This window comes from Pleurodeles waltl, chromosome 7 (genome assembly GCF_031143425.1).
Source record: "Pleurodeles waltl isolate 20211129_DDA chromosome 7, aPleWal1.hap1.20221129, whole genome shotgun sequence".
NCBI classification, from domain to species: domain Eukaryota; kingdom Metazoa; phylum Chordata; class Amphibia; order Caudata; family Salamandridae; genus Pleurodeles; species Pleurodeles waltl.
The window spans coordinates 134,085,383-134,112,010 of NC_090446.1; the positions used below are offsets into that span (position 1 = coordinate 134,085,383).

Sequence of the window (26,628 nt, forward strand, 5' to 3'; positions counted from 1 at the left end):
TCAAATCCCTCAGGTCTGCTATCGAATGAAGCACAACATACATAGAATGAAGCACAACATACATAGAATTGCACCCCTGCTTGACATTCATCTTAGGAACGTCACTGCTCCCTTCTGCAGTAGGGCCACCAGCCACTGCTAGGCAATCTGCTACAGGACCTGGAGGTAATCCTCTGACTGGAGGGGCTAGAAAGGAGGAACCTGGGGAGGCGCTTGTTAGAAGGGAATAGTGTAACCCCGTTCTATGATAATCTGCAAGACCTAATGGCCTAATCGGCCCTTCCAGGCAAAAAGTCACCCTCCCTCCAAAGGTCTGCATGTGCATTCTGTAATGCCAGGTAGTCAGAGTGCTTAAGCCTACCTCACTATTGCTATAGTCATCAAGGGGCACCCCTTCGGTCATCTAAATAATGTCAGAACCAAAATTGGCATCCAAGGTCTGCTATAACGTTGGAACGCAGTGGGTTCAGGCTCACTTGCTCTGCTTTTCTTTCAACCTTCCTCCTAGACTTCATCAGGAATACCGGGGTCTTTCATAGATGTGTTTTTTTTTTTTAAGCACCAATGCCAGTTTTGAAACTGGCAGCGCCATGGGTGTTAGCGCTGATGGAGAAGCCACTGGTTGTGGTCATGACACCGGAATGGCTCTGACCAGTGCCCGTGGCATCACATGAGAGGTGTTTTCTGGGGTTGAATAGCATGGGGAGCAGATCCATCTCAGGTACCCAAAACAAAGCCCCAAGGGACAGCAGAAGGGAGAACCACATGCATGAATTATGCCATAATGTTGTGGAGGAACTACATTGGGTCAGACTAGAATGGGCATAGTGGTGCATGCTGGAGTCTACAAAACCACTGAAGGAACTTCCTCAGGCAGAGTGGTGTCTTCAAGTTCCTATTCTGAAGAAGATTCCTCTTGAGGAACAATGCTTCAAAGTGACCTACAATGGACTGAGTGATGTCATCTCTTCTTTGATTTCCTCTCCCTTTCCTTGGAGAATGGAGAGGTGCAAGATTGAGGCCAACTGTGACAGGCATCGAACCAGATGCTGAGCACGTGCAAGGGTCATAAAGAGCTTGGCCTCCCACTACTTAATGGCCTTTGCGTGCATGAGACTGCATCCGATTCATGACTTAGTCATTCTTTGGCATCACAAAGGGGCCTCATGGACTTGGAAACCGACATTTGTACACTGCAGGACTGACGAGGCTTAAAGCTGGACTTCTTAGGTAGAAACATCCCTAAGCACTACCAGATTCTTTTTGGACGGGGAAAATGCCTCCATCAAACAATACAATGCACCACATGGAGGCTTGGCCTTCCTTATATTGAGGTCTGATAAATCCAGGGTGTGCTCCTGATCAGTACAGGGAAATGTGCGGAAGGGTTAATTAGCTTGAGCAGTGTAGATGAGTGTGATGCCTGCTGAAAACCCCCCCAAACAACGTGGAAAAGTTCATGATATTATTTTCAAGCTTGTTTGTGTAGAAGACTCCGTCTCAACCTTGAGAACGAGAGTACAGGGAGAAGATGGAATGAAAACAAAGGCTGGAGAAGGGCAGAGCAGCCAAGTACTGATAACATAGCTAGAAAATGCCAGAATGAGATAGAATCCAAGCTAGCACTGAAGTGTGGCCTAGCGCTGCCTCCCTGTTTTGCTGACCGTGATGCTTGAGGGGGAGAGAGGCCCAAGCAGGCGGTAGAGGGCTTCCCAGCATTTCGTGGACTAAGTTAAGTTCCACACAGGGATGAAAGGCCTTTGTTTCTCTGCTCTATTATTAGGATTGATTATTTATGCTTGCACTGTGTTTATAACCTGAAGTATTCAGCTCGTTTATATTTTGCTTCCTAAACATCGTAGTGTGAGCCTGCAGCAGTAACTGAAACATGCATTTTGGTGTGCAGTAAATCAAAGCTTATCTGAAGTATTCAACTCATTTATATTTTGCTTCCTGAACATCTTAGTGTGATGCATTTTGGTATACAGTTAATCAAAACTTATATCGGTCAATGAACTTTTTGCTTATATATATGCATAGATGCTCTTTGTAGTGTACTTATATATAAATAGATGCTTTTCATTGCTATTCTTATTCTACTATTATTAATGTGCTAAATGCCTACATTTACCTGAAATTCTAGTAAAGCTAAATTGTATTTATAATTGCCGTGTGGTCCTTCATTGAGCGTCCTTATTGACTTATACCGAACAGGTGTCAACCAGCCACCTGGATAAGACAGCTCCCTTTCACTTCACACACTCTTCCCATGCCACAATAGATCATAATTGAAAATGTCCAGTAGTGGTAGAAATGGGCCAATCACAACACAATACATGGTTATTTGATGCGTGCGTCAAATAGTATGCTAGTGAAATAATAAAACCTTTTACTTCGACCTACTTCTTTTGTTCTATGAACACTGTCTCACAGAAAATGGTAAGATGCTAAAATAAAACTGATCTGCCGTGGTTCAATCAAATTGTTAGGTAGCATAAACCAAATCTTTGAAACATGCAACTTCAGTCCATACTACCTACTTAAGAAATGTATTTTCTTTTCTTCTATGTCATAATGGAAGTCGCAATTCCAACAGCTAAGTAACGAACATTGTTAAATGCTACCCTTGGGAATGCATTCTTTGTAAACATTACAAAAAATATTGCAGATTAAAATGGTGAAAAGGCAGTTCGAAAGGCGGCAGTAACAAGGTACAGTCAAATTTAGAGATAAGCAGCTAAGATTATGTACACATTTGGCAAGGGTAAACAGTACAGAGATTAAAAAAAAAAAAAAAAATACAAAATCTTTTGCCTGCATTGGAACCTAGCTAAGCCTCAGAAGCAGAAGAATCAATTAACGTCTGAAATACAGGAACTGCGACAAGTCCGAAGGCATCCTGTTCAAGGATATTCCCAGATAAATCATTTAACTTGCTGCTATGGATTACAAAATATCTGGGATCAGCAAGGTAAATCACAGTGAGCTTGAAATATGCTAGGAAAATGTAAATTGAAGACTGGATTGTCAGTACTGGTTTTCACACAACATGCTAGCTTTTAGAACGCAGAAAGCAGCCAAATAAGACCACAGGAACGCCACAGCAACATACAAAAACCCATGAGGTAGATAAATCTAAATGAGAGAACTGTTTGGTTTGGGCATGATATTTAGATACAGTTTCCTTTGAACAAGGGGAACAAAAGAAAAAAGGTACTTACTTCTGTAGCATTTGCTTTTGGCTGTCAGTCTCTGGTTCTGGTGTACTTTTGCAGGTTACTTGATTGCAGAGTTTAGTCCCAAAGTGAGGACTATTGCGATTAGTTGACTTGACTTTCTTACATTCCACATGTGATGGACCTTCAAAGAAAATATACTTTAGGAACCCAGATGGGAGGGCAGCAGAAGTGCTTTACTAGCAAAACAACGGGCTGCAATACCCTTACCCTTTGCAGCCAATCCACAAAGACATTGTCCATACGTCTCTAAGTAAACCACCTTCGCAAACCCCCTGTCCACAAAACAAACCACCTACAGGGCTCACAAGCATCCTACTCTTCATGACCCTCAAAACTAGCCCCCGCCACTCCACCCCAACCAACTAAAATGTCAGAGGTTTACTCTTACCATATACTTTTCTGTCCAATTTGAATTGTTGATTTACACAACCTTAGAGTTGAAACCTTGTGGACCCAGGCTGATTCAAGCAGAAGCCGTTGAGCTGTTCCCAACATGTAAATCAGACCTGAGCAATGATGCAGTACACCAGTCATCCCTGGGGCTACCATCAACTCCCGCACAGCCACTCATTCCATCACAAGTAGCAATCTACGTTTATACCCCCCTTTGCTGAAATGCTGGCATCCTTCATTGTACTGAAGTAAACGTATACAGCACTTCATACTAGTGATACAGCATCAGAGTGCTTTTGAGGCAGGTAGACTGTTACTCCATAAACTGTCCTTGGTTTCAAGGGTATGGGCTCCTAATGTGGCATGTGTATTGGTGTTGTGTGCAATGACCAGAGAAGTGGTCTTAGATCATGTGTGGCACCTAAGCATGCTGTGGGTTCAGGAAGAGTGACAGACGGAATACATGGGCTTGCATAGCATTGTTGTGTTCCCTTGAAAGAGTGGGTTGTAAGTGTGATGTCTGTAGGAAATATTCTGGTGCAATTTGTAAAGAGCAGCGGCTTGCTCTTATCACGATTTTGTGATGGTTAGTTCAATTATACCTGAACTGAATGAAATAGCTGCACATGACACTACACTTATCACCCTTTTGCTGGAGATTTTCATCTGCTTTATGTGTTTATAAAAAGTCCTGAACCTTATTTTAAATCAAACAAACCCTTGTGTGGGAGATTTTTCATATCTTGCTAGAAGCAAAACAAGTAATTTAGGGCAGAGGAAGGTCATATTGCCTGGATAAAGTCCATGTGGTCTTTGCTAGGAAAGAATGCCATCATTTTGCTGCCAGTTGGAGGTTTCAATGATGCATGAATTCTAATAAGGTGGGACAATCAGCAGTGGTGACAGGATAGATAGAAGGGTTTTATTAAGTGAGTTTTACTTAAATGAAGAATGGACCTGTGACACATATGGCCCTGCGGGCAATACAGTGGGCTTTAAAGGGGTGGACATGTGGCAACACAGGCATAGGAATGATCTTGCTGCCTCTTTGAATTCTCTTGACGTCTTACACACCCCAAAGGCAGAATTTACCCGGTGAGCCTGAACAATGTGCATGGAAGCTTGTAGTTGTGGGAACCCCAGGTGTGGGAAGATGCAATGAAGAGTGTGCATGGTGTAAAAAGCATTCCTTGTGATCCAATTATCTTTGGGGACAGTGACTGGATGGGCTCCATGATCAGACTTCCTACTGCTACCTGACACTGGAGGACCGAGTTCTTGGGCTAGTAATTCTTCAATCCTTCACGTTAGGATATTTGCTTTCGGCGAGTCCTTTTTAGGTGGTCCCTCAGCATCCAACAGTCATCAGTCAAACGCTTCGAGGCAGTAGTCTAGTGCGGTGCTGAGGGGTGGAGGTCTGTTGGGTTTTCTAGCTTCAGAATGATTGAAACTGCTACAGCCACACCAACTGCACCAAAGACATAGTAACACTAAATTCTCAGACCTTGCATCAAAAAACAAAGACAGAGCTAGACTATTGTCATACTGCCTGCTGCCCTTTTCATATTAACGGACATTGCCCAGACCAGCTCATAGGCAAAGGGGGAATCTCAAGTTTAATTAATAATATGTCCCACCCAAACCAAAACACAACCATTGCAGTGAGTACAGATTCTGCAATGTTCATTCTAAACGTAACCTATTCCAGTCTCTGTATCAACATTTACATATCAGTGACATGTAAACCCATTTACTTCCAGCCAGGTGGCTTTTGTATGGAGGACTTGTACGGGCACCGCAGTGCAAAAATCAATTGCTCAGTCTCTTCCAGTAATTGAACACCCTACAAGTCCTCCTTGGAAGCATATGCACATCCACACCCACAGAAGAATGATTCACTAGACCGGATCTACCTTGATAGTTTTTACAGTAATAAAGGCCCAAACCCCTGCCACACCACTGCCGTATTACAATGCCCAGAGATGGGTTAATCTTTTAGTTTCTCACTTACGACAAATTAACAGTCTTCACATTCAAAATATAACTCTGCTGGAATAGAATATCTCTGAAGGTACACCAGCAAGATAATATTTTAAAATGAAACTTCTACGGCATGATTTTTGAGAAATGCCATGGTCCTTAAACTAGTATATTCAAGTTATGAAACACGCTTGTAAGTTTGCCAACAATTCTAGTAAGCATGTTGTCTACAAATTTTTTGAATAATTCAGGACAAGTTATTTGTTAAGACTTTTTAGGGATTTAAATGGGTACCATATTGGGTAGATTTGAATCCATTTTTCAAGTAGGTGGTTGTTTGGAAACAATACTGCGTGTTACAAATAATCTGAATTATTTTGTTTTCTATTCTGAATGAAAATATCTGACTTGGCTGATATCTAGATCACCAACAGCCAACAAATAGACTGACTATAAAGGCTGTAAAGCAGCCATGGCAACATGAAGAGACAGAAAGCGGTTGACAGAAGAGCATGGATTGGTGGGTTTGATCTCATTTGCACTGACACAACATTCCTTTTTTTTTTTAAATTAAACCACTTCTCATGTGGAACCCTCCTTAGATTCAGTGATCACATTCTAGGATATCGGGGTGCTTGCAGCTAGGCTTAGAGGTCAGACTGAAGGATACTCTGGCCTTTTCAAAGCGCAGAGGAGGTATTCTCAACTTTATCACACCTGCCAAACAGACTGGTCATGCCCAGCCTGTGGCCAGGATATCTTGTAGCTGTCTTCTTTCTAGCAGGCTTTGAAAAAGTAGTATTGAGGAACCAGCAGGGGAAAAAAAAAAACTATCTAAGGCGTTTGGTTGTCTGCCCCTATTGCCCAAGTGCTGGTGTTATGCTTTCATTTGCAGTAAGCGGTCTATATTCGAACTCTAACATAAGAGTTTGTCCAACTGTTCTTATTCAATCTATAACTTACAACAGGATTGTGCATCATGACCAAATGTACATCTAGTTTTTAAGTGATGGTTTGCATAACATTTGGGCCACTTGGAATTCTAGGACTTCGTGGCAGTGGTGAGTGTCGGTGGAGGCAGGCGACTGGATATCTTCATCACTATGCACGTTGCTGAGGCAGGATACATTACTGGCGGGTGTATATTAAGGTGCTAATCACATTCTATCGTGTCTAGGTTTTTCCGATGTGCTCAATTGATAAACATCCAGAAGCAGAAATTCCTTGGAAGTTTTTTAGTTTCCATTCGCTACTGAATCAATGTCTTGAAACAAGTAGCTATCTCGTGCTTTTTGCTGTTCACTTGCAGTCATCGTGCATCTAGATTTTCCTGTATACACCGCAACTGAAGTTTTAGAATGGTATTGGAGAATGTCATTCCTTCATCGCAGTTGGGTTATAGTCAAACAATTCTGTGACCATGCACATTAGTGAATACTCTCACCCGAGGGGCTCAAGTCCTGTCAAATGGGTCCAATTCTTCTCCAAGACACTATCCTTCAAGAGGATCTAGCATGATTTTGGTGAGAAACAGCCTTAGAGATGTGAAAATGTCTAGATTACTTGAAGAGCTGTCTGTGTTCGATGGAAATGGCACATGTCAGTCATCATGGTATAGATGCACATCTCTTAGCAAGTGTGATGTAATTAGGGTTAAACATAATAAAGAATGTTTTGCGGGCACCACACAAAGTGAGATCAGCCCACTGCAAAACTGTGAATTTCCCTATGCCTCCTTAGTAAGCGATATGAATGTAGCCATTATCCACGTCAACTGCAAACTGCCTAGGAGTCAGCCTCCCAACAAGACATATGAGGGGAGCATCCAAAAGGTAATCTCTCAAAAATGAAGTATGCATGGTCCAGCATTAACATCCATCACCCCCCGTTCTTTTGCCTAACAAAGTAATGAGTGAAAACTATTTATCTTTCATACCTTGCCCCCTTCTATACTGTTGCTTTTCATAATACTTGAAAGCATTTTCACAGCAACTTGCATCCATTTGGAGTTTCCCTTTCAAGGACTATTGGGAGGTCTTTATGCAAAATACAGGGAGGATCATACTTTCCTCCCATTCACAAAACCTCTACTTGGGCCATGCTTTAAAGTGGCAAATATCCTCCATCCCACTTCCCCAGGCCCAAATCTCAGGTGCAAGAGGTGGAAGCAATGGAAGTGAGGCCAAAACACTTGGAAACTTTGTTTTCTTTATCCTGTCCTGGATTGATTTGGACGCAGATGGCCATTGTCTTCTATTGGTAAACTAAGCAAAAGACTCCTGTTGAGAAACACTGCCGACGATTATGGTAAAACGGGAACCCTCAATTGTACTCAGTCCTCCTGTCTTGGACCTAGAGGGGGATTGGTCCACTTTTACAAGCACTTGTATGTGTATCAATGACATTGTTTTCCCAAAAATTATAACTCATCATTAGGGTGGTTATATAGGACTTTGGCATGAGTGACTGGGCAAAGACTTCGATTCAAAACCCCAGCTCTGGCTTTATGAAGAAAACAAATATCTACAATGTCCATAGTCATTACTACAGCGTGGGTAAAGGTTTAATATTAAGCCTTGATTGTGGTTGTTGACAACTGCCTGTACCCTGGAGTCTTTGAAGTTCTGAGGTGGCAGGGTCATCATGGTTTTAAAACCTTCATTGTCTATCATAAATTTGAGGAGGACTCTGATTACAGCAGCATTGCTGTGTTCAGTCTATCTAACAGAGTCTACCTAGGATGCCCATTTATAAGTAAAGAGACTTCATCTGAATTTTTTTACCCCCCTTTAGTGTGATGCAGGAGTGCAGAAAGACAATTTATTGAGATTACCAAAATATAATCCAAAATCTATCGTTGATTTCTTTGGCATCACCTTGCATACATTTAAATCGAACAGCACTGCTTCCTGCACGGTTAGTTAGCCAATGGAAGGACAAGGTACATGCAACATTCAAGGCCTTGGGACAATATGCTTCAAAACTTCAATACTTCAAAACTTCAAAATTTCAAAAAGTAGGATGCACAGGGCCAGTTCGAAGTTCTGAAGCTACTTCTATTATAGAAGGATTTTATTCTTTCTAAAAGATAGGATTGTCATCATGGCCCTCTAGCCCGCAAATAAATTACTAGACAGTGGCATGATAGATGCTTCCTGATTTTAATATATATTAGAATTGTAGCCCAGTTACAGCCCCTGCCTAAAAGATTTGCTATCCCCGTTTGATTGCCTTCTAAAGCTTCCGATCTACACATATGCTGAGGTGGGTGCCATACCAAACCTCTTGGGATCTTCCTCTTCCCAATAACCAAGATCTTTGGTGACATGAGAAAATACATCAGCTGAAATTAGGTAACTATCTTCATCAAAAAATAAATACTACTTTACTAGTCTGACGATTTCAGTCAAACAACCGTTATCCATCTCAACCATCTGACACGTGGGACAGATGCAAACAAGCACCATCACTATAGTGTTATTGGAACAAAACTTTTTTTTTTTTTTACAACTTTTAAGTAAAAGTATTTTTTGCTTTAGGCTAGTCAATCTCTAAACTGGTTTGAAAAATCACATTTTAGGTGTAAAGCCAGAGGATAAATAAGGGTATGGTAGATTCCTTACTGTACAGTCCTTTACTTAAGGGGGCAGGAACTTTAAAGACTTTGCAGTCTACAGACATCAAGAATAATGCATATTAAGGTTTACAAATCTCTTAACGGAATCAGATGTATAATCCTAAATAGAGAGCTCATCCTGAAAGACTATTTGAATGTGGCAAATATAGCTGAAGATTGACTTGCGACAGCTGAAGAGCCCAAACAAGTTCAACAGACTACTGTATCAAATTATTTTTGTTTTTAATTCAGATGTGGTAAATAACAGGATTCCTAACTTAATACAAAAATAATCGGACCACATTAATCTATGAAAAGATAAATAAAAAAAAATTCCAATTGAAAATAATAAAAACGCTATAAACTTCTAGACCCTTGCTAATAAGCTTTTAGACATGGTAGTCGAAAACTGCCCAGCAGGGGTAACAAAACCCTGTTGATTCTACAAGAGTGGTTGGTTAACTCTGCATCCTACCTAAATCCCCACCAATACAACTGAACTTGGCCAGATTGTTCCTACTTCAAAAGTGGGATATCAGACTTTAGCATTTTTGGAATAAGTCAGTCTTCTAAATCCCCTGTTCTACAGCTACATGCCACATCCAACTCCTACGATCAAGCACACACCATCTCCATCATATACATTCAACACAAAGATATCACTGAGCTGGCTCATAAATGGAGTGCTAAAATTGTGAAGGCACTTCAGTCTGAAGATATAAAAGAAGCTCTTAAATTAACCAACTTTTTGGTAATATCTGTTGACTTATTTTCAGCAGTTCGAAATGGTGTGTATGTTGTACTATACAACAGAGAAAATAGCGGAGTCGGGTATCAATAACTGACAAGGTAAAAAAGGTGTCTTACTGGAATGACAGATGAGAAATACGTAGAAAGTAAGACAGGTGTTTCTAAAAGCCAACAACGGACACACTCCTCCCTTCCACTCTAACCATATTCAGAGGAGACCAGATTTGTTGTTGAGTCCCCATTCAAACTCCAGGAGTACACACAACAAAGTAACCGCCTCGAGTTCCAGCATTTCAGTTGCATTAACCTCCCACCTCTCCCCCAAAGATTAAAGTAAACATCCAAAAAATGAGAAAATAGTAGAAAGCCCCCTAATACATTTTCTTAGGAGAAAGTGTACCTGGCACCGTGTGCCATTTACCAGTGGTTAACCAGATTTATGCCGATAGGAAATCTCTAACCAAAACCAGGGAAGATAGGAGAAAGTAATTTTCAGACAACCTAGCAAGCCACAAAGTGTGGGCAGACAGACTAACCCATATTCTGCTGAAGTCTGCTCCGTTGGCGAAAGCGGAGAGGTGTGCGCTTGAAGAAAGCTTCAACCTGCTCCGCCATTGACACAAATTTGCCTGGTCCTTCTTCCTCCGCAAGTTTCCTCTTGTTTTGCTTCGAAAACTTGAAGGGCTTTGGGATAGTGCAGCCACCTTTTGGCAGACGTGCCTAAAGACAAAGAGAAAAGAATCTAAGTGGATACCAGTTTTTACTTTCAGCTTAAATGGGTAAAGCTGCACATCAACTATCCTTACCAAGTCCAGGCAGAAGCAATGGCCAGAAGCAATTACACAAATGCTCTTTTGGTTATATAGTTATCAAACCCTCTTGAAGGCTTCCAAGTGCAATTGTAAAGTAGTCATAATTGTGTCAAATGGATTCTTGTTGCTAAACGTAACTGAAAGTTTAGTTCATAAATCACTGTGGGCAGGGACATTCTCCACTGCAGCACACACCTTTACATAGATCATGAATGCTAGTGGGATGGTTGAGGAGTTTGTAGGCAGTAAGGGCTTTTAAATAGTTGAACTTCAGTGGTAGGACATGGTTTACGGGTGTAAGCCTGTTACCATACATAAGTATAGCAGTGTTTGCCAGAAGGCAATATCCCTGATATTGTAAAATGGCCTACCCCACATTCAGAACACTGCTGCATGCAGGGACCTACCTTCCGAGATATGGAAAAGATTCACATGTCAGTACAGTTGCTGCATTGACTGCTTTTATGGACTCCATTACATTTGAAAGACTGTCAGCCTCGGAATCTTTGTACAAAATTATATTCAAATACATTAATCTATTATGTTGAACGGGGAAAAAAAATAATAATAATTCAGAGCATGACCTCCAGCCCAAGTGCAAGGGTCCTACTCTCTGCATCTCAGGAGCCGATCATATTCTTACAGCATGGAGTGTGCACTGCAACCTTGCAACCATGGAGAAGAGGGAACTGTAGGAGTCTACAACATTCACCAATTCAAAAGACGTGGTTACAGGTAAGTAACCTTTATTTCCAAAAGATTGATCTTCCACATATTCACCTACCTCAAAAGAGCGCAAGGAGTGATTGCTTGGGTAGGCAGAGCAGGCAGTACCAGTCTACTATGGACGAGTCCTTCTGTACTGCTATTACACAGAGTCTCTGCGCTGGTGATACAGAGCGATTATTAAGAACTTCTTCTGGATGCAACTGTTCAGTTTTCTGGAGAGATGTTTGCAAAGAGTTCTGGCATCTTCTCTACTGCATGTGGAGTTACCTGTGATTCTACTCAACACATTCGTTTATATGTAACTATCCATTTAGCAACGTGGACAGTTCTGGATATTTCTGGATTTCAGGCACCCCCCCCCACCCTCCCACCCCACCCTCTATGAACCACCATGACTCTGCAAGTGCAAGATGATGCAGCAGTTTCTAGTGGTGCAAGGCAGGCACGGAATGCATCCCATGGTATATGCAGGAAAAAATTAACACTTTGTTGGCATACACTCCCTGGTCAAAAGTCACTCTGATCTGTTTTGAGAATGAAAGTAACTGGACGTAATGTGAAGATGCAAATTCTATATGAACTCAACAAAATAGGCTGCTCAGATCAGAACCCCACAGGTTATAGTGCAGAATTTCCTTTGGATTCTTGGGCTGCACTGGAGTTATGGATACAGTGATAATCAAAGTATATTAGGTCACCACATTGGCCAGGTATGCCTGGGGTGTATGTGGATCATTGGGCAGAAGCCTGGTTTATTCTATTGAGCACTCCAAGAAAGAGTAAGCCCACAAACAAACAAAAACACCCCTTATTCCCAGTAAGGCTGCTTGTGCTTAAGGTGTGAGGATTAAAGAGTGAGCACTTTTGAGCTGTTTCGTTGCCAGTCCTTCTCTATGCTACCCCAAAACAATTGGAGAATTTGTTGAAGTGCCCCAATAGGTCCCAGAATGCCCTTGTGAAATGCCTGGACCCCCCTCCACCCCCCCAGAGGGTATTTGCCACAATGTTCTTTACTCTTGAAAGGTAATGCAGACCAAGTCTGACTGCTATAGTCTTTTAAACTGCATCCATCTGATCTCGAAATTACCCTAATTTCTCCTCACTCCTGTGAACATCGTAGTGAAGAAAAAGTCTATCTCAACAGCTAACTGAGCATTTAAGTGTTAAGGTCCTTTTTTGGAGGTTGAGGATCTGCTACCACCTTTTTAAGGCACATTGAAAGTGGGCATCACTACTATGGCCTCTCACATCTCAATGACCATTACCCATTGATTTAGGAACTCCTGGATGGGCTATCAACCGTTAGCCTGTACATTAAGATCAACTGAACACAAGACAATGTCAGTTCAAGGAGTAATGTGTAATTTCACAGATGAGGAGTTGTGTTCAAAAACATGACTTTCAGGCTGCAAGCAATTGTGTCTTACCACTTGTTTTACCTGCCCTGGATACTTACCTAGATTTGTTATGAAAACTTTTGGCTAAACGAATGTGGTGGTGCCAATTCATTGGTTTATGGACAGCTCTCATATGGACGTTTGTTTTCACTTACAATAAGAAGCCAAAGAAACAGGTAACCTTCCCTCCTCTCAAAGAAAGGCCATCACAGGTAAAGACCTATAGCTCCAATCCTAAACTGAAGTATCTTTAACTGGACAGCACTGCTTCCAAATCAAAATGAAGTTACGTACCACATTTGATGCATGAGGACAAGGAAAGTATAAACTTTTAGGTCTAAGGAAAAGGGGCGGTCCCCCAACATGAGCAATAAAGTTATACATAATTTGATGAGATGCATTGCATAACAGCAGTCTCATTTATTTTATCAAGTAGTTAGACTAGATTTGGTCACCATCCTCCTACTTTATACATGGAAGTAGGTTTCAGTCTCCCAGATATGTCCCGGTCTAGGGACTCAACAGATTAGTAGTGCAGATGATATTGGACCTATGAGCATCTTTGGATACCTGGTAATTTTCCTTCTCATCTACCTAAGATCTTGTAAATTCATAAAAGTGCCATTCTTGAGGACAAGTGCTCAATTATTCGTGGACTTTTAACATGCAAAATCTTTAGCATTATGGGTTTGTTAGTTCTTGGGCTCCTTTTGGGCAACTAATGGAAAATGTCAGGGAACGCTTCTTTCTAACTTTTGAAGAATCATGCTCAAATAATCAAACCATTCATAAGGGAGAGGCACTTTTCATCTTAGTGCGAGACATGACGTGCTTTAGCATTGCCTTTACTCAGCCTTGTCCTCCAAGCAGTGTCATGCCAACCGAATTGCAGAACCCTGCTTCCACTAGACCAACTCGGGTTGACTGGCGACGGGCTGAAGTCTGTGCTTTAGGGATGGCTGCAGCTTCTTCTAGTTTACTTTCCTAAAACCACACCTTTTTCTTTATCATAGGCTCTATCACATTTATCAAATAATTAATGACTTAGCCGCTGTTGTCTCCGAAAGATTTTTTTAGCAGCAGCTAAACCCCATCAGGAGGAACAGACAGAGTTGTGTCCTTTGGGGAGACAAATCCATCCTGTCCAATTTGGTCCACATGGCAGGGAAACATCCTTAGGGTCCTTGATCAGTTTCTAATGTGGTCCCTAAGAGGCCCTACAAAAAAGTTGTCTTTCAAATAGCAGCACTAGCATGTCAAAGTTATTCTAATATGGAAACCAAATAATGCATTCAAAAGATGAAAAAAAGAATATACACTTTCTTTAGCAAGGTGTAGTCCATAACACTAAGCTGCACTTATAATACACACCTGTAGCCTTTAACATTCATTAGAAGACGCAGAAGCAAAATTCTCATTGACCTAGAGAAACGATCCAAGTATCCATCCTCTTTGCCATTTCCCACATCGCAACCACCATCTTGAGTGTTTAGAGCATGTTTCTAAGACCCTGGTGCTAGCGGAAGTACTTGGATTCACTAACTAAAGTATTCTTTTGGAACTAGTGCAAGAGATGTCTGGAAGTAGACTTAACCAAAGACCAAGGAAGTGGAGGAGAGGAAAAAGTGCCAATAGTAACTTTTGCACTCTTGATATCCTATTAGAACAGGGGAATCAGCTGGAAACCATTTGTGTGATCACAATATCCTTTCTAAAAATGCAGCTAGTGTTTGAGAATAATAGGTTGTGCTACCTTCCTTTATGGCGTACTTTAAAATTGGAGTCTCCCTAAATGTGTTTTCCCAACTGGTTGCCTTGGGCCATTTCAGAAAAATCTGGAATTACTAAAATGTGTCAACAGGTTGACTTGCCACTTTCCCAAGTTAGAGTAATTGGCGGAAAAGATGTCCTCATTCAGGGTTCAAGGTTCACTTGCTGGGGGTCTTGGAGAGCGGCAGCTAGTCAGAGACAGGCTGGTTATCCTGGAAAAGTTTTTAAGAGGGCCTCTAAAGTTCAGAAGGACCCCAGATTGCAACATTGCTTGGGCTGTTCTAAGAAAGTGATGTCAGAGCTGGATGTCTGCCCCTTTGAGGGACTTGCTCCTTTAGATTTTTCTATGCCAGCGACAAATCCAGGAACTAGAGATGCTCAATGAAATCATAAATTGGATTCTCCGGAAAGACAACATCTTTTCTGAATAAAGACATGTTTCAGTTCTGAATTTATTTTTTTCCTGAAGAAAACAATTCAGTGTGTCAAGTAAGCTCCACATGACATTCATGTTTGAGCATTAGTAATGTTTAGCAAGATTGCTCAATAAAAGGATAACAGGCCCAGGAAATGCCCGTCTGTCTACAAAAACCTTTCATAGACTGCTGGTCCGAAAACACTCCTCATGCCTGCTCAAACGTGGAGCTGGTGAGCCTTGGCAGCTTCTAAATAGTATTGCAACATCAGATCAGATTCGGACTGTTGTCTTTGAGCTGCGTGCCCATCAAGCTGAAGGGAATGACGTGTGGGGAAGGAGCTCACAATGGCGAGAGGTGAGCTGCTAAAGCAAAAGGGAGAAGTATAGAGAATTGCTGCTAGTCAAGGGACATTTCAAAGCAAATGAACGAATCCATGCTGGTGAAACAAAACCTTCTATAGCAGTGGTTCCCAACCTATGGTCCGGGGACCCCTAGGGGTCCGTGAAGCCTGCTCAGGGGGTCCATGAGAGCCTAGAAAATTAAAAAATATAAACAAATATTGACAAATTAGGTCCCCAGCTTCCAGTAATGACTCAGACGGGGGTCCCCGGATTCCCATGATGATTCAGTGGGGGTCCCTGGGTTCCATTAATGTTAAAGTGGGGGTCCACAGAAATCAAAAGGTTGGGAACCACTGTTCTATAGGGTAAAAAATCCCTGGGTGAGCAGTAGGTCACTGGATTCTATAATTACTGGTCCACCCAGCATCTCTTCCTGCTGAGAAAACGTTTGCCATAAGAAGGCTCCAAAGCAGCCTGTGCTCTGTATAAAGCGCAAGAGGGTCGATGGACATGGTCCTTTGGTTACACCTGTGTCAAAGGGATGTGCAACTTGCACATCCACTGTTTGCCCATCCTGTTTTCAGGCTGCTACATCGAACTGAAGCCTCAACAACATGAGATTTAAAAAAAAAACAAAAAAAAAAAAACAGAAGATTTGAACTGCATGAAAGTATTATGAGACGTATTATGAGACGTTGGACACCACACTGCTTAGTGGGGTATTCCTAGACCCTAGACATCGAAGGACTGTATTGTCAAACGAGAAACATGCACTTAAATACTGTTCCCTCTAAATTTTCAAGTGCTGCACAAAATTCATCAAACTGCACAGACTTCCTCTAGCTTTGAAATATCTAGAAGATCAATTCATCTTTAAAGCTCAGTGGAGCTCAGTGACCAAATGGTGACGGTGGAGCTCAGTGAGCAAATAGTGAGGGCAAGGGCACAAGCTCAGTTTCTGACACCTTTAGTTCGAAGGCCTCAAGGAATGAATAAGAAAGCTTGCAGCTGGTTGTCCAGAGGACAAGGGGGTAATCCATCCCCACTGAACTAATTCCTACAATTTACAGATCATCTTCTTTAGAGTCCTGCGCGGTCCTTCCTCTAGAGACGAGCATTGCTTTGCTGGGATTATAAGAAGGGAAGAGGGCTTAAGATTCTTTGAGGCAAACCACCAACTTATCTCAATGGACCACGCCTTCCCCTAGTAGCCTGTTAACATTTTTTCTTAATAGCCAGAGTGTCCAAGACTCTCACGCTCTTCTGCACTGACACCAGCCACACTCTAAGAGACACACTGCATACTCTCTGTCAGCCCATTTATCATGAAGCATATACCCAAGTTAGTGACTGGTACCGGCCCTGCGAGCTGACGGACACCAGAACAATAGGGGTGGGCGCTACCCAAGCGAGAGTACACCACCAGGCTGAGTGCGCTTAGAAGGGCCTGCAGCTCGCGACTCCGAACTGTACATGCAGTGACCATGAAACAACTAACAAAGCCACTGGTATCACAGAACACAAGGCTGAAACAAGTACCCTTGGAAAACTGTTCAGACAGACTGGACATTCAGGGCCGAGGTTGTATCCTGATTTTTAACACAGGCGTTCCTTGTCAAATCAGCATGCAATAGAAAAGGAAGTCGGATTGTGGCAATACTGGCCAGAGACGTTTAACTGATGTTATCTTTGCTAAACTGTGGAACCGAATGGTGAATAAAAGTCGCATATAGGCTGCACTTACCAGAACAATACAATGTATTGTGTGGTTTAAAATGTATTAGTTTTAAAGTGATGCTTTAGTAGTTCACGTTGCTATACCCAGACAATTAAAGCTTGGTATTTCAGTGATCTTCGAGAGATCTAGTTCCTGGGAATCCAACCAACAAGTAATGTTTATTAAGGCGCTTTTCCAGTAGCCCCAATGGCCGTCAAGAACCAGCCTTACATCTTCAGCAACAAGTATACACCACCTGTCACCAAGGTAGCTCTAAAAAGGAAAGTAATCTAATTTAAGAATGCTATTAACAAATTCCAAAAGTCAAGTGTCAGAAGAAAAACCACCATAAGCCTCACTCCTCGAGCACCCACCCCCCACTGGTGCAGCCCAGATTGTGTCAATTTCAGGATAATCTTCAAACATCAAGTAAGTAGGTGCTACCAATCACAGTGTACTCCGATGGTTTCACGATTTTGTTTCCTTTGTCCCGTATTTGAGTTTAAAAAGAATCTTCAAAGTACTGCCACACAGCCAACACACGTTTCTAGATGCCGCCTCATTTTCGAGGCACCCCCTCTTTTTCAAGCCTATAACAAACATATAGGTGCAAGAAGTTTCAAATCATTTACAAATCGATAAAATATATATACATGATTGTATTACTACACAATTAGCCCCAGCCAGTCAGGGAAACAATTCCTATATTCTCACATTTAATCTCCGTATGTGATTTTACATCCCAACCACCATAGAAATACAAATAAAAACACTGACAATCATGACAACATAACTACCATGAACTCAGATTGCAAATGCGTGTTACCCATCTTTATCTGCAGGTAGTGTCTGTGAGCAGGTGAGATGGGGATATGAAAATAGGCACCTTGCAGGGCCACCACCAACATCCAGTCTCCAGTATCCAGGGCAGTTAGAACTTGGGCCAGCATGAGCATGCTGAATTTGTCCTTCCGCAGGAAGGCATTGGGAGGACGAAGATACAAAATAGTTTGAAGGCATCAGTCTTTCTTCGGCACAAAGAAATAACATCCAGTCCTCCATTCTGAGACAGGAAACCTCTGTGGCGCCTGACCAAAAGATTCCGCACCTCCAGATAGAAAATGGACAGAGGGTCCTACAAAAGCTGCAATGATGTATATACACCAGATCGAAAAGAATGGTAAGGCGCAGCCTTGTTGGATGAAATGAAGGGGCACCCTTCTGGACTTGATGCTTTGCCATGCCCTAGAGGAAGTGGCAGACCCGGACTCCTACAAGGTGGTTGTGTGCCACTAAGGGTGCACTAAAGAGATTTTTATTTTTATGTCAAAGGAGTGAGAGACTGAGACATGCAGTCCCTGATGGCCTGGTCATTTTTTGCAGAGGTCCTTGTCAGAGCTCAAAAGGGCTGGGAGGCCTACAGTGTGGGTAGTGGGGCCTGGCACTACCAATACTTCAAGCCACTGGCATATCCCCGAAATAAATTAAACTGGAGGGGAGATTGCCAAGCTGGTGCCAAAAGACCAATGTGTGAGTTTTGGCTCTACTCTCTTTAAAAAGCTCCAGGGCAGAGTCTGCTTTATTCACTGAACCGACAGCATTCATCAAGAAGTATATACATTAGGGATGCTTGGACATCGTAAGAAAAGCCTGCAAAACTCATCTTCATGTGGCACTGAAGCCACACTTGTCCTAATATTCCATCCTAAACAATAGGTGATGGGTAGGCCTTACTTGATGGCAAACTTGGCCGTATCTCAACCATCCTGAATGGTTGCAGCCAAGGAATCCTGCAATTCTTCTGAGGCTGCCTGTAATAGCACAATAACCATGTCCCCAAGTGCATAGGTGTAGCTTCCTAGGAAGCAACTGGTGTTGACAGAAAAGGTAAGGCTGACTGACAACAACATTATCCTACTAACAGTTTCCATATGTTTGTACTTTGCTGGTGGATGCCTTAACCAGCAAACTCCCAGCAGTTGGATGGTAGGAAAAAAAATAATAATAATATCTTTACTCTCTCACCTGGAGCTAGTCTATGGTGGAAGGCACTGGGTTTATGTTCTCTCTGGGTTCTTTGTGCTTCCTCTGTAGGCTTTTAAGCTGCAAAGGTTTTGTCTGTTTGGCAACATGCTCTGCCTTTACCGTGGCGGTGATGTGGGATAGAAACATCATATGCTTGACGGAACACTGCCTAGCATTATACTAACTGTAGCAACCGCAGACTGTCGGGTACCTGGAACTAATGACTCCAAAACAGCAGATGATACAAGGAAACCAAAGGAAGAAGGCAAAACATTTGGAGTGTGCAGCACCGCAGGTGATCCAAACTTACGCCGAAAGCACCAATACCAGAAGGCAAGTCAAGATGGGCTGCCCATGACTACAGAGATGGTGACTGTCCAGTGTCCAGGCTGGGTTATTCTAGGGATAAATCTGTACACAAAATGCTCTTTCGCAGAGTCTCTGTACGAAAAAGTTCTGATGATTCCCAAATAATCCATACCTGCAAGAGGGAATCAACTAATCTGGGGAAGCTAGGAGACATGTAGAAGCTGTTTGAAGGACATGAATGACACTCCAAACAAGTTCAGTTACACAAGGCCAAGCATGCTCAAACGCTGGAGGTGAAACATGCTCTGCACATGCAAGATCCCATAATACATAACAAATTCTGCAATACATGACTTCTATAAATATGGACGCGTTTGTTGTGTTAGCAAAGTTGTGTGGGAGGGAAATTAAGTCAAATTTTGGATTATACATTGCCCGAGAATGATTGAGTGATCACTGGAAAACTGCTTTAATCTAGTGGGGGTAAAATGTAGTTATGAACAGAATTAGGTGTGTGGGCGAGTATATAATGAAGACTAGAATCCAGGAAGAACTGGAAGAGAAAGCTGGAAAACCATCACAACAGACATGGGTGAAATATTTGAATTCAACAGACCATAAACTGCTAGGTATTAAGTTTACAACTTACAATGAGTTATTTGAAGGGACAGCATGAACAGAAAGCGCAGGCACTATACAAGAACGTTTTGACCACTTTCATGACGTTAAGCAGGGTGTTTAATATGCTCAGATACAGTTTCAAATCGATGATCCCAAAACTTTAATCCTCTGGTGGCCCTTCCAATAGAGTTTCGTTCTTGAGAATGTCCACGGCATCAGGAGAATTGATAACTATGTTGGCATGCCCCATGTCAATTTATCCTCCTTTTCGAATTGGGCATTTACTTTTCAAAAACCCAACATGCCAGCTTAAACCGGACAGGCTAGGATACTGGATTCTATAACAATCATTTTTTATTTTTTAAAGAAGAGCCTTCTAATAAATGTTATTTCTTAAATAATAAGAAACACTTGTCTTGTTCACCATGCACAACAGAGTGCCAGAGGATATCCTAATCACATAATTTGATTTTGCTCAGGTCAGTTTGAGGAGATGGCCACCATTCAACCTCACAGCAGAGTGGAAAACTGCCTCCATAAAAAATGTAGAATAAGAGGCTTCTTTCTTGCTGTACTCCATGTTAACACAATTAACTTATCTGCGTGCATATTACATTTAGAGCCAAGAATATGACATCAGTAAAGGAAATGGTCTGATCAGAAGAATAAAAGTGAGGAGAAATTGCAGAGCATTTGAGGCTACCCCATGGAACAGATGTAGATTCAGAAAAAAATGCCAGCAAGATTGTCTGGAACTCTGTCTGGGGCCAAGTATGCTCCTACCCAGAGTAAAATCATCCCTTGTATACAAATTTCCACCAAGCATTAGTAGAGGCCTCAAGGGTTGATGTACTGAATGTTACTGACAGATATAGCAGACCTGCCTGCAAAGATCACAGCAGAATCAACTGTAGTGATCAATGAAGGATATTTGGTTAAGATGGGTACACAGGTAGATAAAACGCGCTCATTGAAAAAATGCAGTGTTCTCCAAATTGTTCCTAATTTATAGGCATTTGAGAAATACTGATACGGATATATTTTAGAGAAAGCACTCAAACCTTTGGTGGATATACTGAATAGTATTGACTCTTCCTTAAAACATCTTTTGGAGCCCACAAAACATAGTACATTACCTATTCAAAATGTGGAGGCGGACATGGAGACTCGCTCCTTGGGCCCACCAGCAAAATGTTACGAGATGGTACAAAAAAGTGTTGACCAATCTAGACCTAGAGGGCCCACTCAATCAACAGCTATCCCCATGGATCGGCCGGACAATAGTTTTGAGATCCCTGTTAAATCTATAACTCTATCCTCAAGAAATGATGGTAGGGGGCAGGGCTCTGGGAGTGAAGGGTTGCAGAGGTCTGAGCCCGATTATCCTCCCAAGGGAAGGAACCTACCAGTATGTAACTGTATTAAAACGTGGCCCTGCATGGTCTAACAAAACTACAGAGCAGGAGCACCAACTGAAAAACAAAGTGGTTTTCTGGTTGAAGAACTTTTGTTTGGGGGGGGGGGGGGGGGGGGAGAGAAAGAGTAAATACTGAGTTTCTTTGGAAGAGCATCATTGGAGTGAGGAGGGTACAGTGGATAGGCCATAGTGAGAAAAGTCTCCCTGGTGACTGTGTGGTGATAAATTTCAGAAACCCCCAGCAGGTAGCATGGATATTGGACCAGTTTGGCACCTCGCAGGATGGTGATTTTAACATCCAGGTTGTTCCTCTGGGATACTTTTAATCAGCCTAGTTAAGCAGAGTATAGTCAGCTAGGGAAAAACTCTTAAAATTCTTCATCCCTACTCAGCTTTCAGAATTGTTATGGCCCTTTGGCCACCTGTTTGAAAGAGGTAGGTTAACAAGGAGAGAGAGAGATGGGATTTTCAACCCAGCCCACTTGGCAAACCTGAAACATGTGTCCAGTGTTGATATGAATGGGCCTATTTGTAGTTCCCCACATAATGGTGATGTGAGCGACGGTTTGAGGGGAAAAAACATTGGGGGGGGGGGGGGGGGAGAAGGTTAAACCACTCATGCGGAAACTAGAGTGTGGAAGCTCTGATATACAAGGGCTAAACTCTACTACACAATATGTGGAGGGATCTCCCCGCATCATTGGCAGATGTTATTCTGGAATGTGGCCGGCATTGGGGAGAAACATCTTAACAGTAACTGGCTTGCCATGATAAAAAAAAAAAAAGATAAGAAGCAGGTAGTCTGCCTACAGGAAACATCTTTATTATTGGATTTCAAATCAATCACAACCCTGGCAACCCGAATGCTCGCAGGGCAAAGTGGTGAGGGGTCTGCTGACTGATTAATATCGCCTAAGGCGCTAAAGTGATTAAACATAGAACTGATTCCCCTTACTATCAACTAGTGATGCTTTCGGTGAAGGGTAGTCCGATAATCCTACTAGTTCATTTCAATCACAACAATTTCTTGAGATCTAATGTGGAGATCATCCATGCCTTAGCCAAGGCTATTGAGGAGATGGCGTGCTGTATGGATTAGGATTACACAATTGCGTGGGGTGGGGATTGGAATGTCTCCCTCTGTGCTGTAGGGGTTGATCAGGTCTGTGGACTTTGTGAGGATGACGGCAATTACTCTCACTTTATTCATAATACCTGGGGATATGTTAAAGAGTCTTATGAGGATTTATCATTTAGCACTGACAAGTGATATTTCAAATATTTATACCGCCCCCGATATTACCTTCCCTGGGAGGGGAAGTGGTTCAGTTGTCGATCATATAATGATGTCAATGGGTGCATGAAATGGGTGCCTTTCAGGTAATTCCCCAGTGGCTTCAGCAAATCGCAACCCACTGGCCATAACAATCCAAAATGTTTTTTAAAAAAGAAGCTTACGGAAAATGGGATGTCCCATTGGATACCATAGGAATAAAGGTGTGCTATGTAAATGGCAAAAAGTGGACACAAAGGCTCTCTTATTCTCTGTAGTTGATATAAATCTAACACATTTGAAGCTTGTTTAAATAAAGAATCACCCATAGCCCACGTTTTCGGAGCTTTTGGAGATGTGGGTGTCCCCTTGATGACCTGGGACCGAGGATCATCAAGTCTTTTTCCCTACAACAAAAGTCTTCATTCCAATTAATATTAAAACTACATTAATTCGATAATTTTGGGGGGGGGGGTTTAGTTTATTTTTTCTTTTCTAGCGAGGGGCCTTGGACAGAGTACCCACAGGGAGGGATTGGGCGGGCAGTTTGACTGTTGTTTCTTTTAATATTGAAATGCTTACTTCTGGCGTGAGCTCCAACTTGCGCTTTTCCGGTTTCCATTACTGAAAGGCCATAAAACAGATTAGAACTTAAAAACTAGAAGAATCTGTAGGCAAATCCAGCAATATTTTGAGTCCTACAAATCAGAATAAGGGAAACCTGCAATATTACTGCGTCATCCCCCCCTTCTGAAGTGAACCTCACTGGATGCATTACTGTGGTATCAGCGTTCACTTACATGGCATTACCATCCTACGTTACAGGAAACCCACAATGAGGCCCAGCTGTATTTAGATACAGTAATAAATTATGCCTCTAGGAACCTGTGCCCTGCAAACTGCATGGGAGCCATCCTCATTGCCACGGTGGGCAGAGAGAGGCCAATGCTGCAAGAACAGTGGATGTGAAGCCACTGTGTGCATATCTGGGATTGGCCGAAAGAATCAGTATTATCGAATGCCCGTACTCCAGCTCAGAGATCACATGGGGTTACTGAGTCTGCCATTCTGTACTGCAGGACCTCTAGAGTCACAAAGTTGCACTTACTGGGCAAGAAGCAGATCTCAGTAGTGCAGGGAAATCCATCTCTTTGAACTCATCCGTAGACTTGCTCACAGGATGTCGTTTAAGCCAGGTCGTTGTGTGAAAGTGAAACTCAACTGGCTTTGTTATCGGGAAGATTGTCCTGGTTACTGGCTGACCTAAGTGTGAGGAAAAAAAGACACAATAAATAACCGTAACCCAAGTCTTCCAAAGCTGACCGCGGCCCCTCCCTGGTACCTTTGCTTACCTGAACCTAAAATGGCGCCTCTAAAACTCTCTGCATTCTTCCTGCACTGCTCGGCCACCTCCTGCTGCAGTTGCTGCATTGTCTCCAGCTGCCGTTCCTCGGTGCTTTTAGTTTTGGGCAAGGTTTTCCTCCTGCAAGTTAGTAAGACGATACAAGGGAAGGCCAGATGCAATAAGTACCCCTTAAACTTATTCACATGTCCTGCTAGTCCAACAACTGTTGCTATCTGCAAACCAGGACATCAACCCTGGGAACTGAGGCCTAATCAATAGCTCCTCGGACACACATGCTCATGTGACGTAGGATGCAGGCCTTGCTACAAAGCACAGGAATGGGGTACACAATAAGTGTTTACAGACTGGAGTGAAAAACCAAAGAGCGAGGTAAGAGTTTACAATTTGAGAATGGCTACTGTCTGTTTGGAAAGGGGGGCATGCCACCCAGGGCTTGCAACATTCACAGTGGGCACAAACCACCAATACATACATTTACAACTCGGAAGCAGAAAGGAGAAGTCATATCGCTCCTCCTTGCATTAACTCACAAATGCCATTTTGCAAGTTGGAACGTCATTTGTGACTCACAATGTGTCATATGTACATTGCAATGTGTCTCCGTGTAAATGCAAAGCATGTTATTTTGTGATTCGCAGCCTCTGCAATGATGAGTACATTTCAAAACAAATCTTGGTACACAAGGATTTACATTTTACATCCAAGTTCTTGTCTCTCCTCCACGGTTGCGCTCTTAATCAAAACTCACCGGTTGCATTCATTCTGGGGCCTCCATTTTTAGGTCTCACGTAAAGGCAGATTTGACTTACTGTATTCTTACTCTTCCAGCCATTGGCTTCAGATGTCAGTCACAGTTTGGTCAGTCCACTGGAGACTCTCTCTCACCTTATATTTTCTGGGTCCTAGTCATGCTTGAATTCGAGTGCGTAAGGGATTATTTTCACTCTCTCCCGCTGTTGTGCCCACCTGCCCCTCTACTTACAACCCACTGCTTTCTTCGCGCTTATTCCAGGCTCTGCACACTGATGAGTGCTCACTGTTGGTACTGCCTCACCTTCCACTGCCGAGGTCCTCAGTTTTGCCTGGTCTGCTTTTGGTTTTCTGCCGTTCTTCCGGAACTGCAAAAAGCAATGCACTGGCAAAAACAGCGAGCAGCCATCTTCAAATGGTACTGCTTATTTTAATACTTGTACTATCCAAGATGGTGGTCGCAATGCTTGAGAGCACGTGTAAGAGCAACGTGGGGAAACCATCCTGGAATGGTACAAGTATTAAAAAACAAAAAACTAAAAAACAACACCTTTTTCCAGGTGGCCACTGACCACTGTGCCTTTACGCTTGTCAATGCTTTGCTGCAACTGTGCAAGCACTGAAACAGAAAGCAGTGGTGTGCAACGGCTGTCAAAATTAAAATATATAAAAAAGCCAAAGCCCTAATTTGGTAGGCGAGATCTATTGACTATGCCTTGCCAATGCTTGTTACTAATGCAAGAATTTACACCAATTGAGCCCTTGACTTCGTCGGATATCCTGTGACCTCATCTGCAAAGAATTCAAAGGTTTCTCAGACGATCAAGGTAACCTATAACGTTTGCATACAACACGATAAATACAAACACGGAGTCACAATTACGACTTAACTCGCCACAGCACAACAGCCAGGTAACCAGCATTAAAGGCAAAATCCCCGCAATAAATTTCTCCCATTAACGAAATCACCCTTAATTTAACGAACAGCCCTAGAACTGTGCCAGGCAGCAAAGAATTCCTTGTTCCTTAATGCCTGCAACTAGGAATTCTTCTTTTGCACTCTTCTTTCTCAAAACTGGGGCAGGCGAAAGTGGAAAATTAAACTGAGTTTTACTTTTGGTTACCACGGGATGGGAAAATGGGACCTTTGCTCGTCTCTATCCACCACACCAGGAACTTTTTATTTTATTGTTATTTTTTTTGTTAAATACCCATTCAGTTCACTGAAATGATTTGATGCTCTGCTTTAGAGCACTGCATGGATACGGATCCCCAGCTTAACCCAACAAGACAAGGCATAAAAACCTCAGTTAAGGCTTGCACATAGGAATACATGATCTCTTCAACCAGATCATTTATTAGCATAGCACCGAGAGGCAAGTAGACAAACTCGTCCCTAAATCACTGCTCTTGGGGATGTAAAGCGCTCCCCTTTCCCACAATCTCAATATTGTAATATCTTGCCTCCTGCCCAGAGTCTGTGAAGTGACCAAGGTAGATGAGATCAGGGAGTGCACAAAGTCCTCCTCATCCCTCAAAGAAAGCATCTCAATTACCTGAGGACCATGGGCGTGGATGGAGTGGATCGCTTGGTGTTTGGTCTGATAGACTCACCACAGTCACCATCAAGGCCTTTGCTCACCGACGTCTCTCTGCTAAGCGTGCTTTAGAGGAACAGAAAAGAATTAACAACTTAGCGGATTC

General features: G+C 42.5%; 1 protein-coding gene across 1 annotated transcript in view; it reads right to left on the bottom strand.

The window, feature by feature from the left end:
* LOC138303869 (targeting protein for Xklp2-B-like) overlaps positions 1–26,628 on the bottom strand; it is a 77,670-nt gene that overhangs the window by 43,504 nt on the left and 7,538 nt on the right. The window contains exons 6-10 of the mRNA XM_069243369.1: positions 26,481–26,588; positions 24,161–24,291; positions 23,917–24,071; positions 10,515–10,698; positions 3,222–3,360 (exon numbers count right to left, since the gene is read on the bottom strand). Of these exons, the coding sequence (XP_069099470.1) occupies positions 3,222–3,360; positions 10,515–10,698; positions 23,917–24,071; positions 24,161–24,291; positions 26,481–26,588 (717 nt within the window). The remainder of the gene's footprint in view (positions 1–3,221; positions 3,361–10,514; positions 10,699–23,916; positions 24,072–24,160; positions 24,292–26,480; positions 26,589–26,628) is intronic.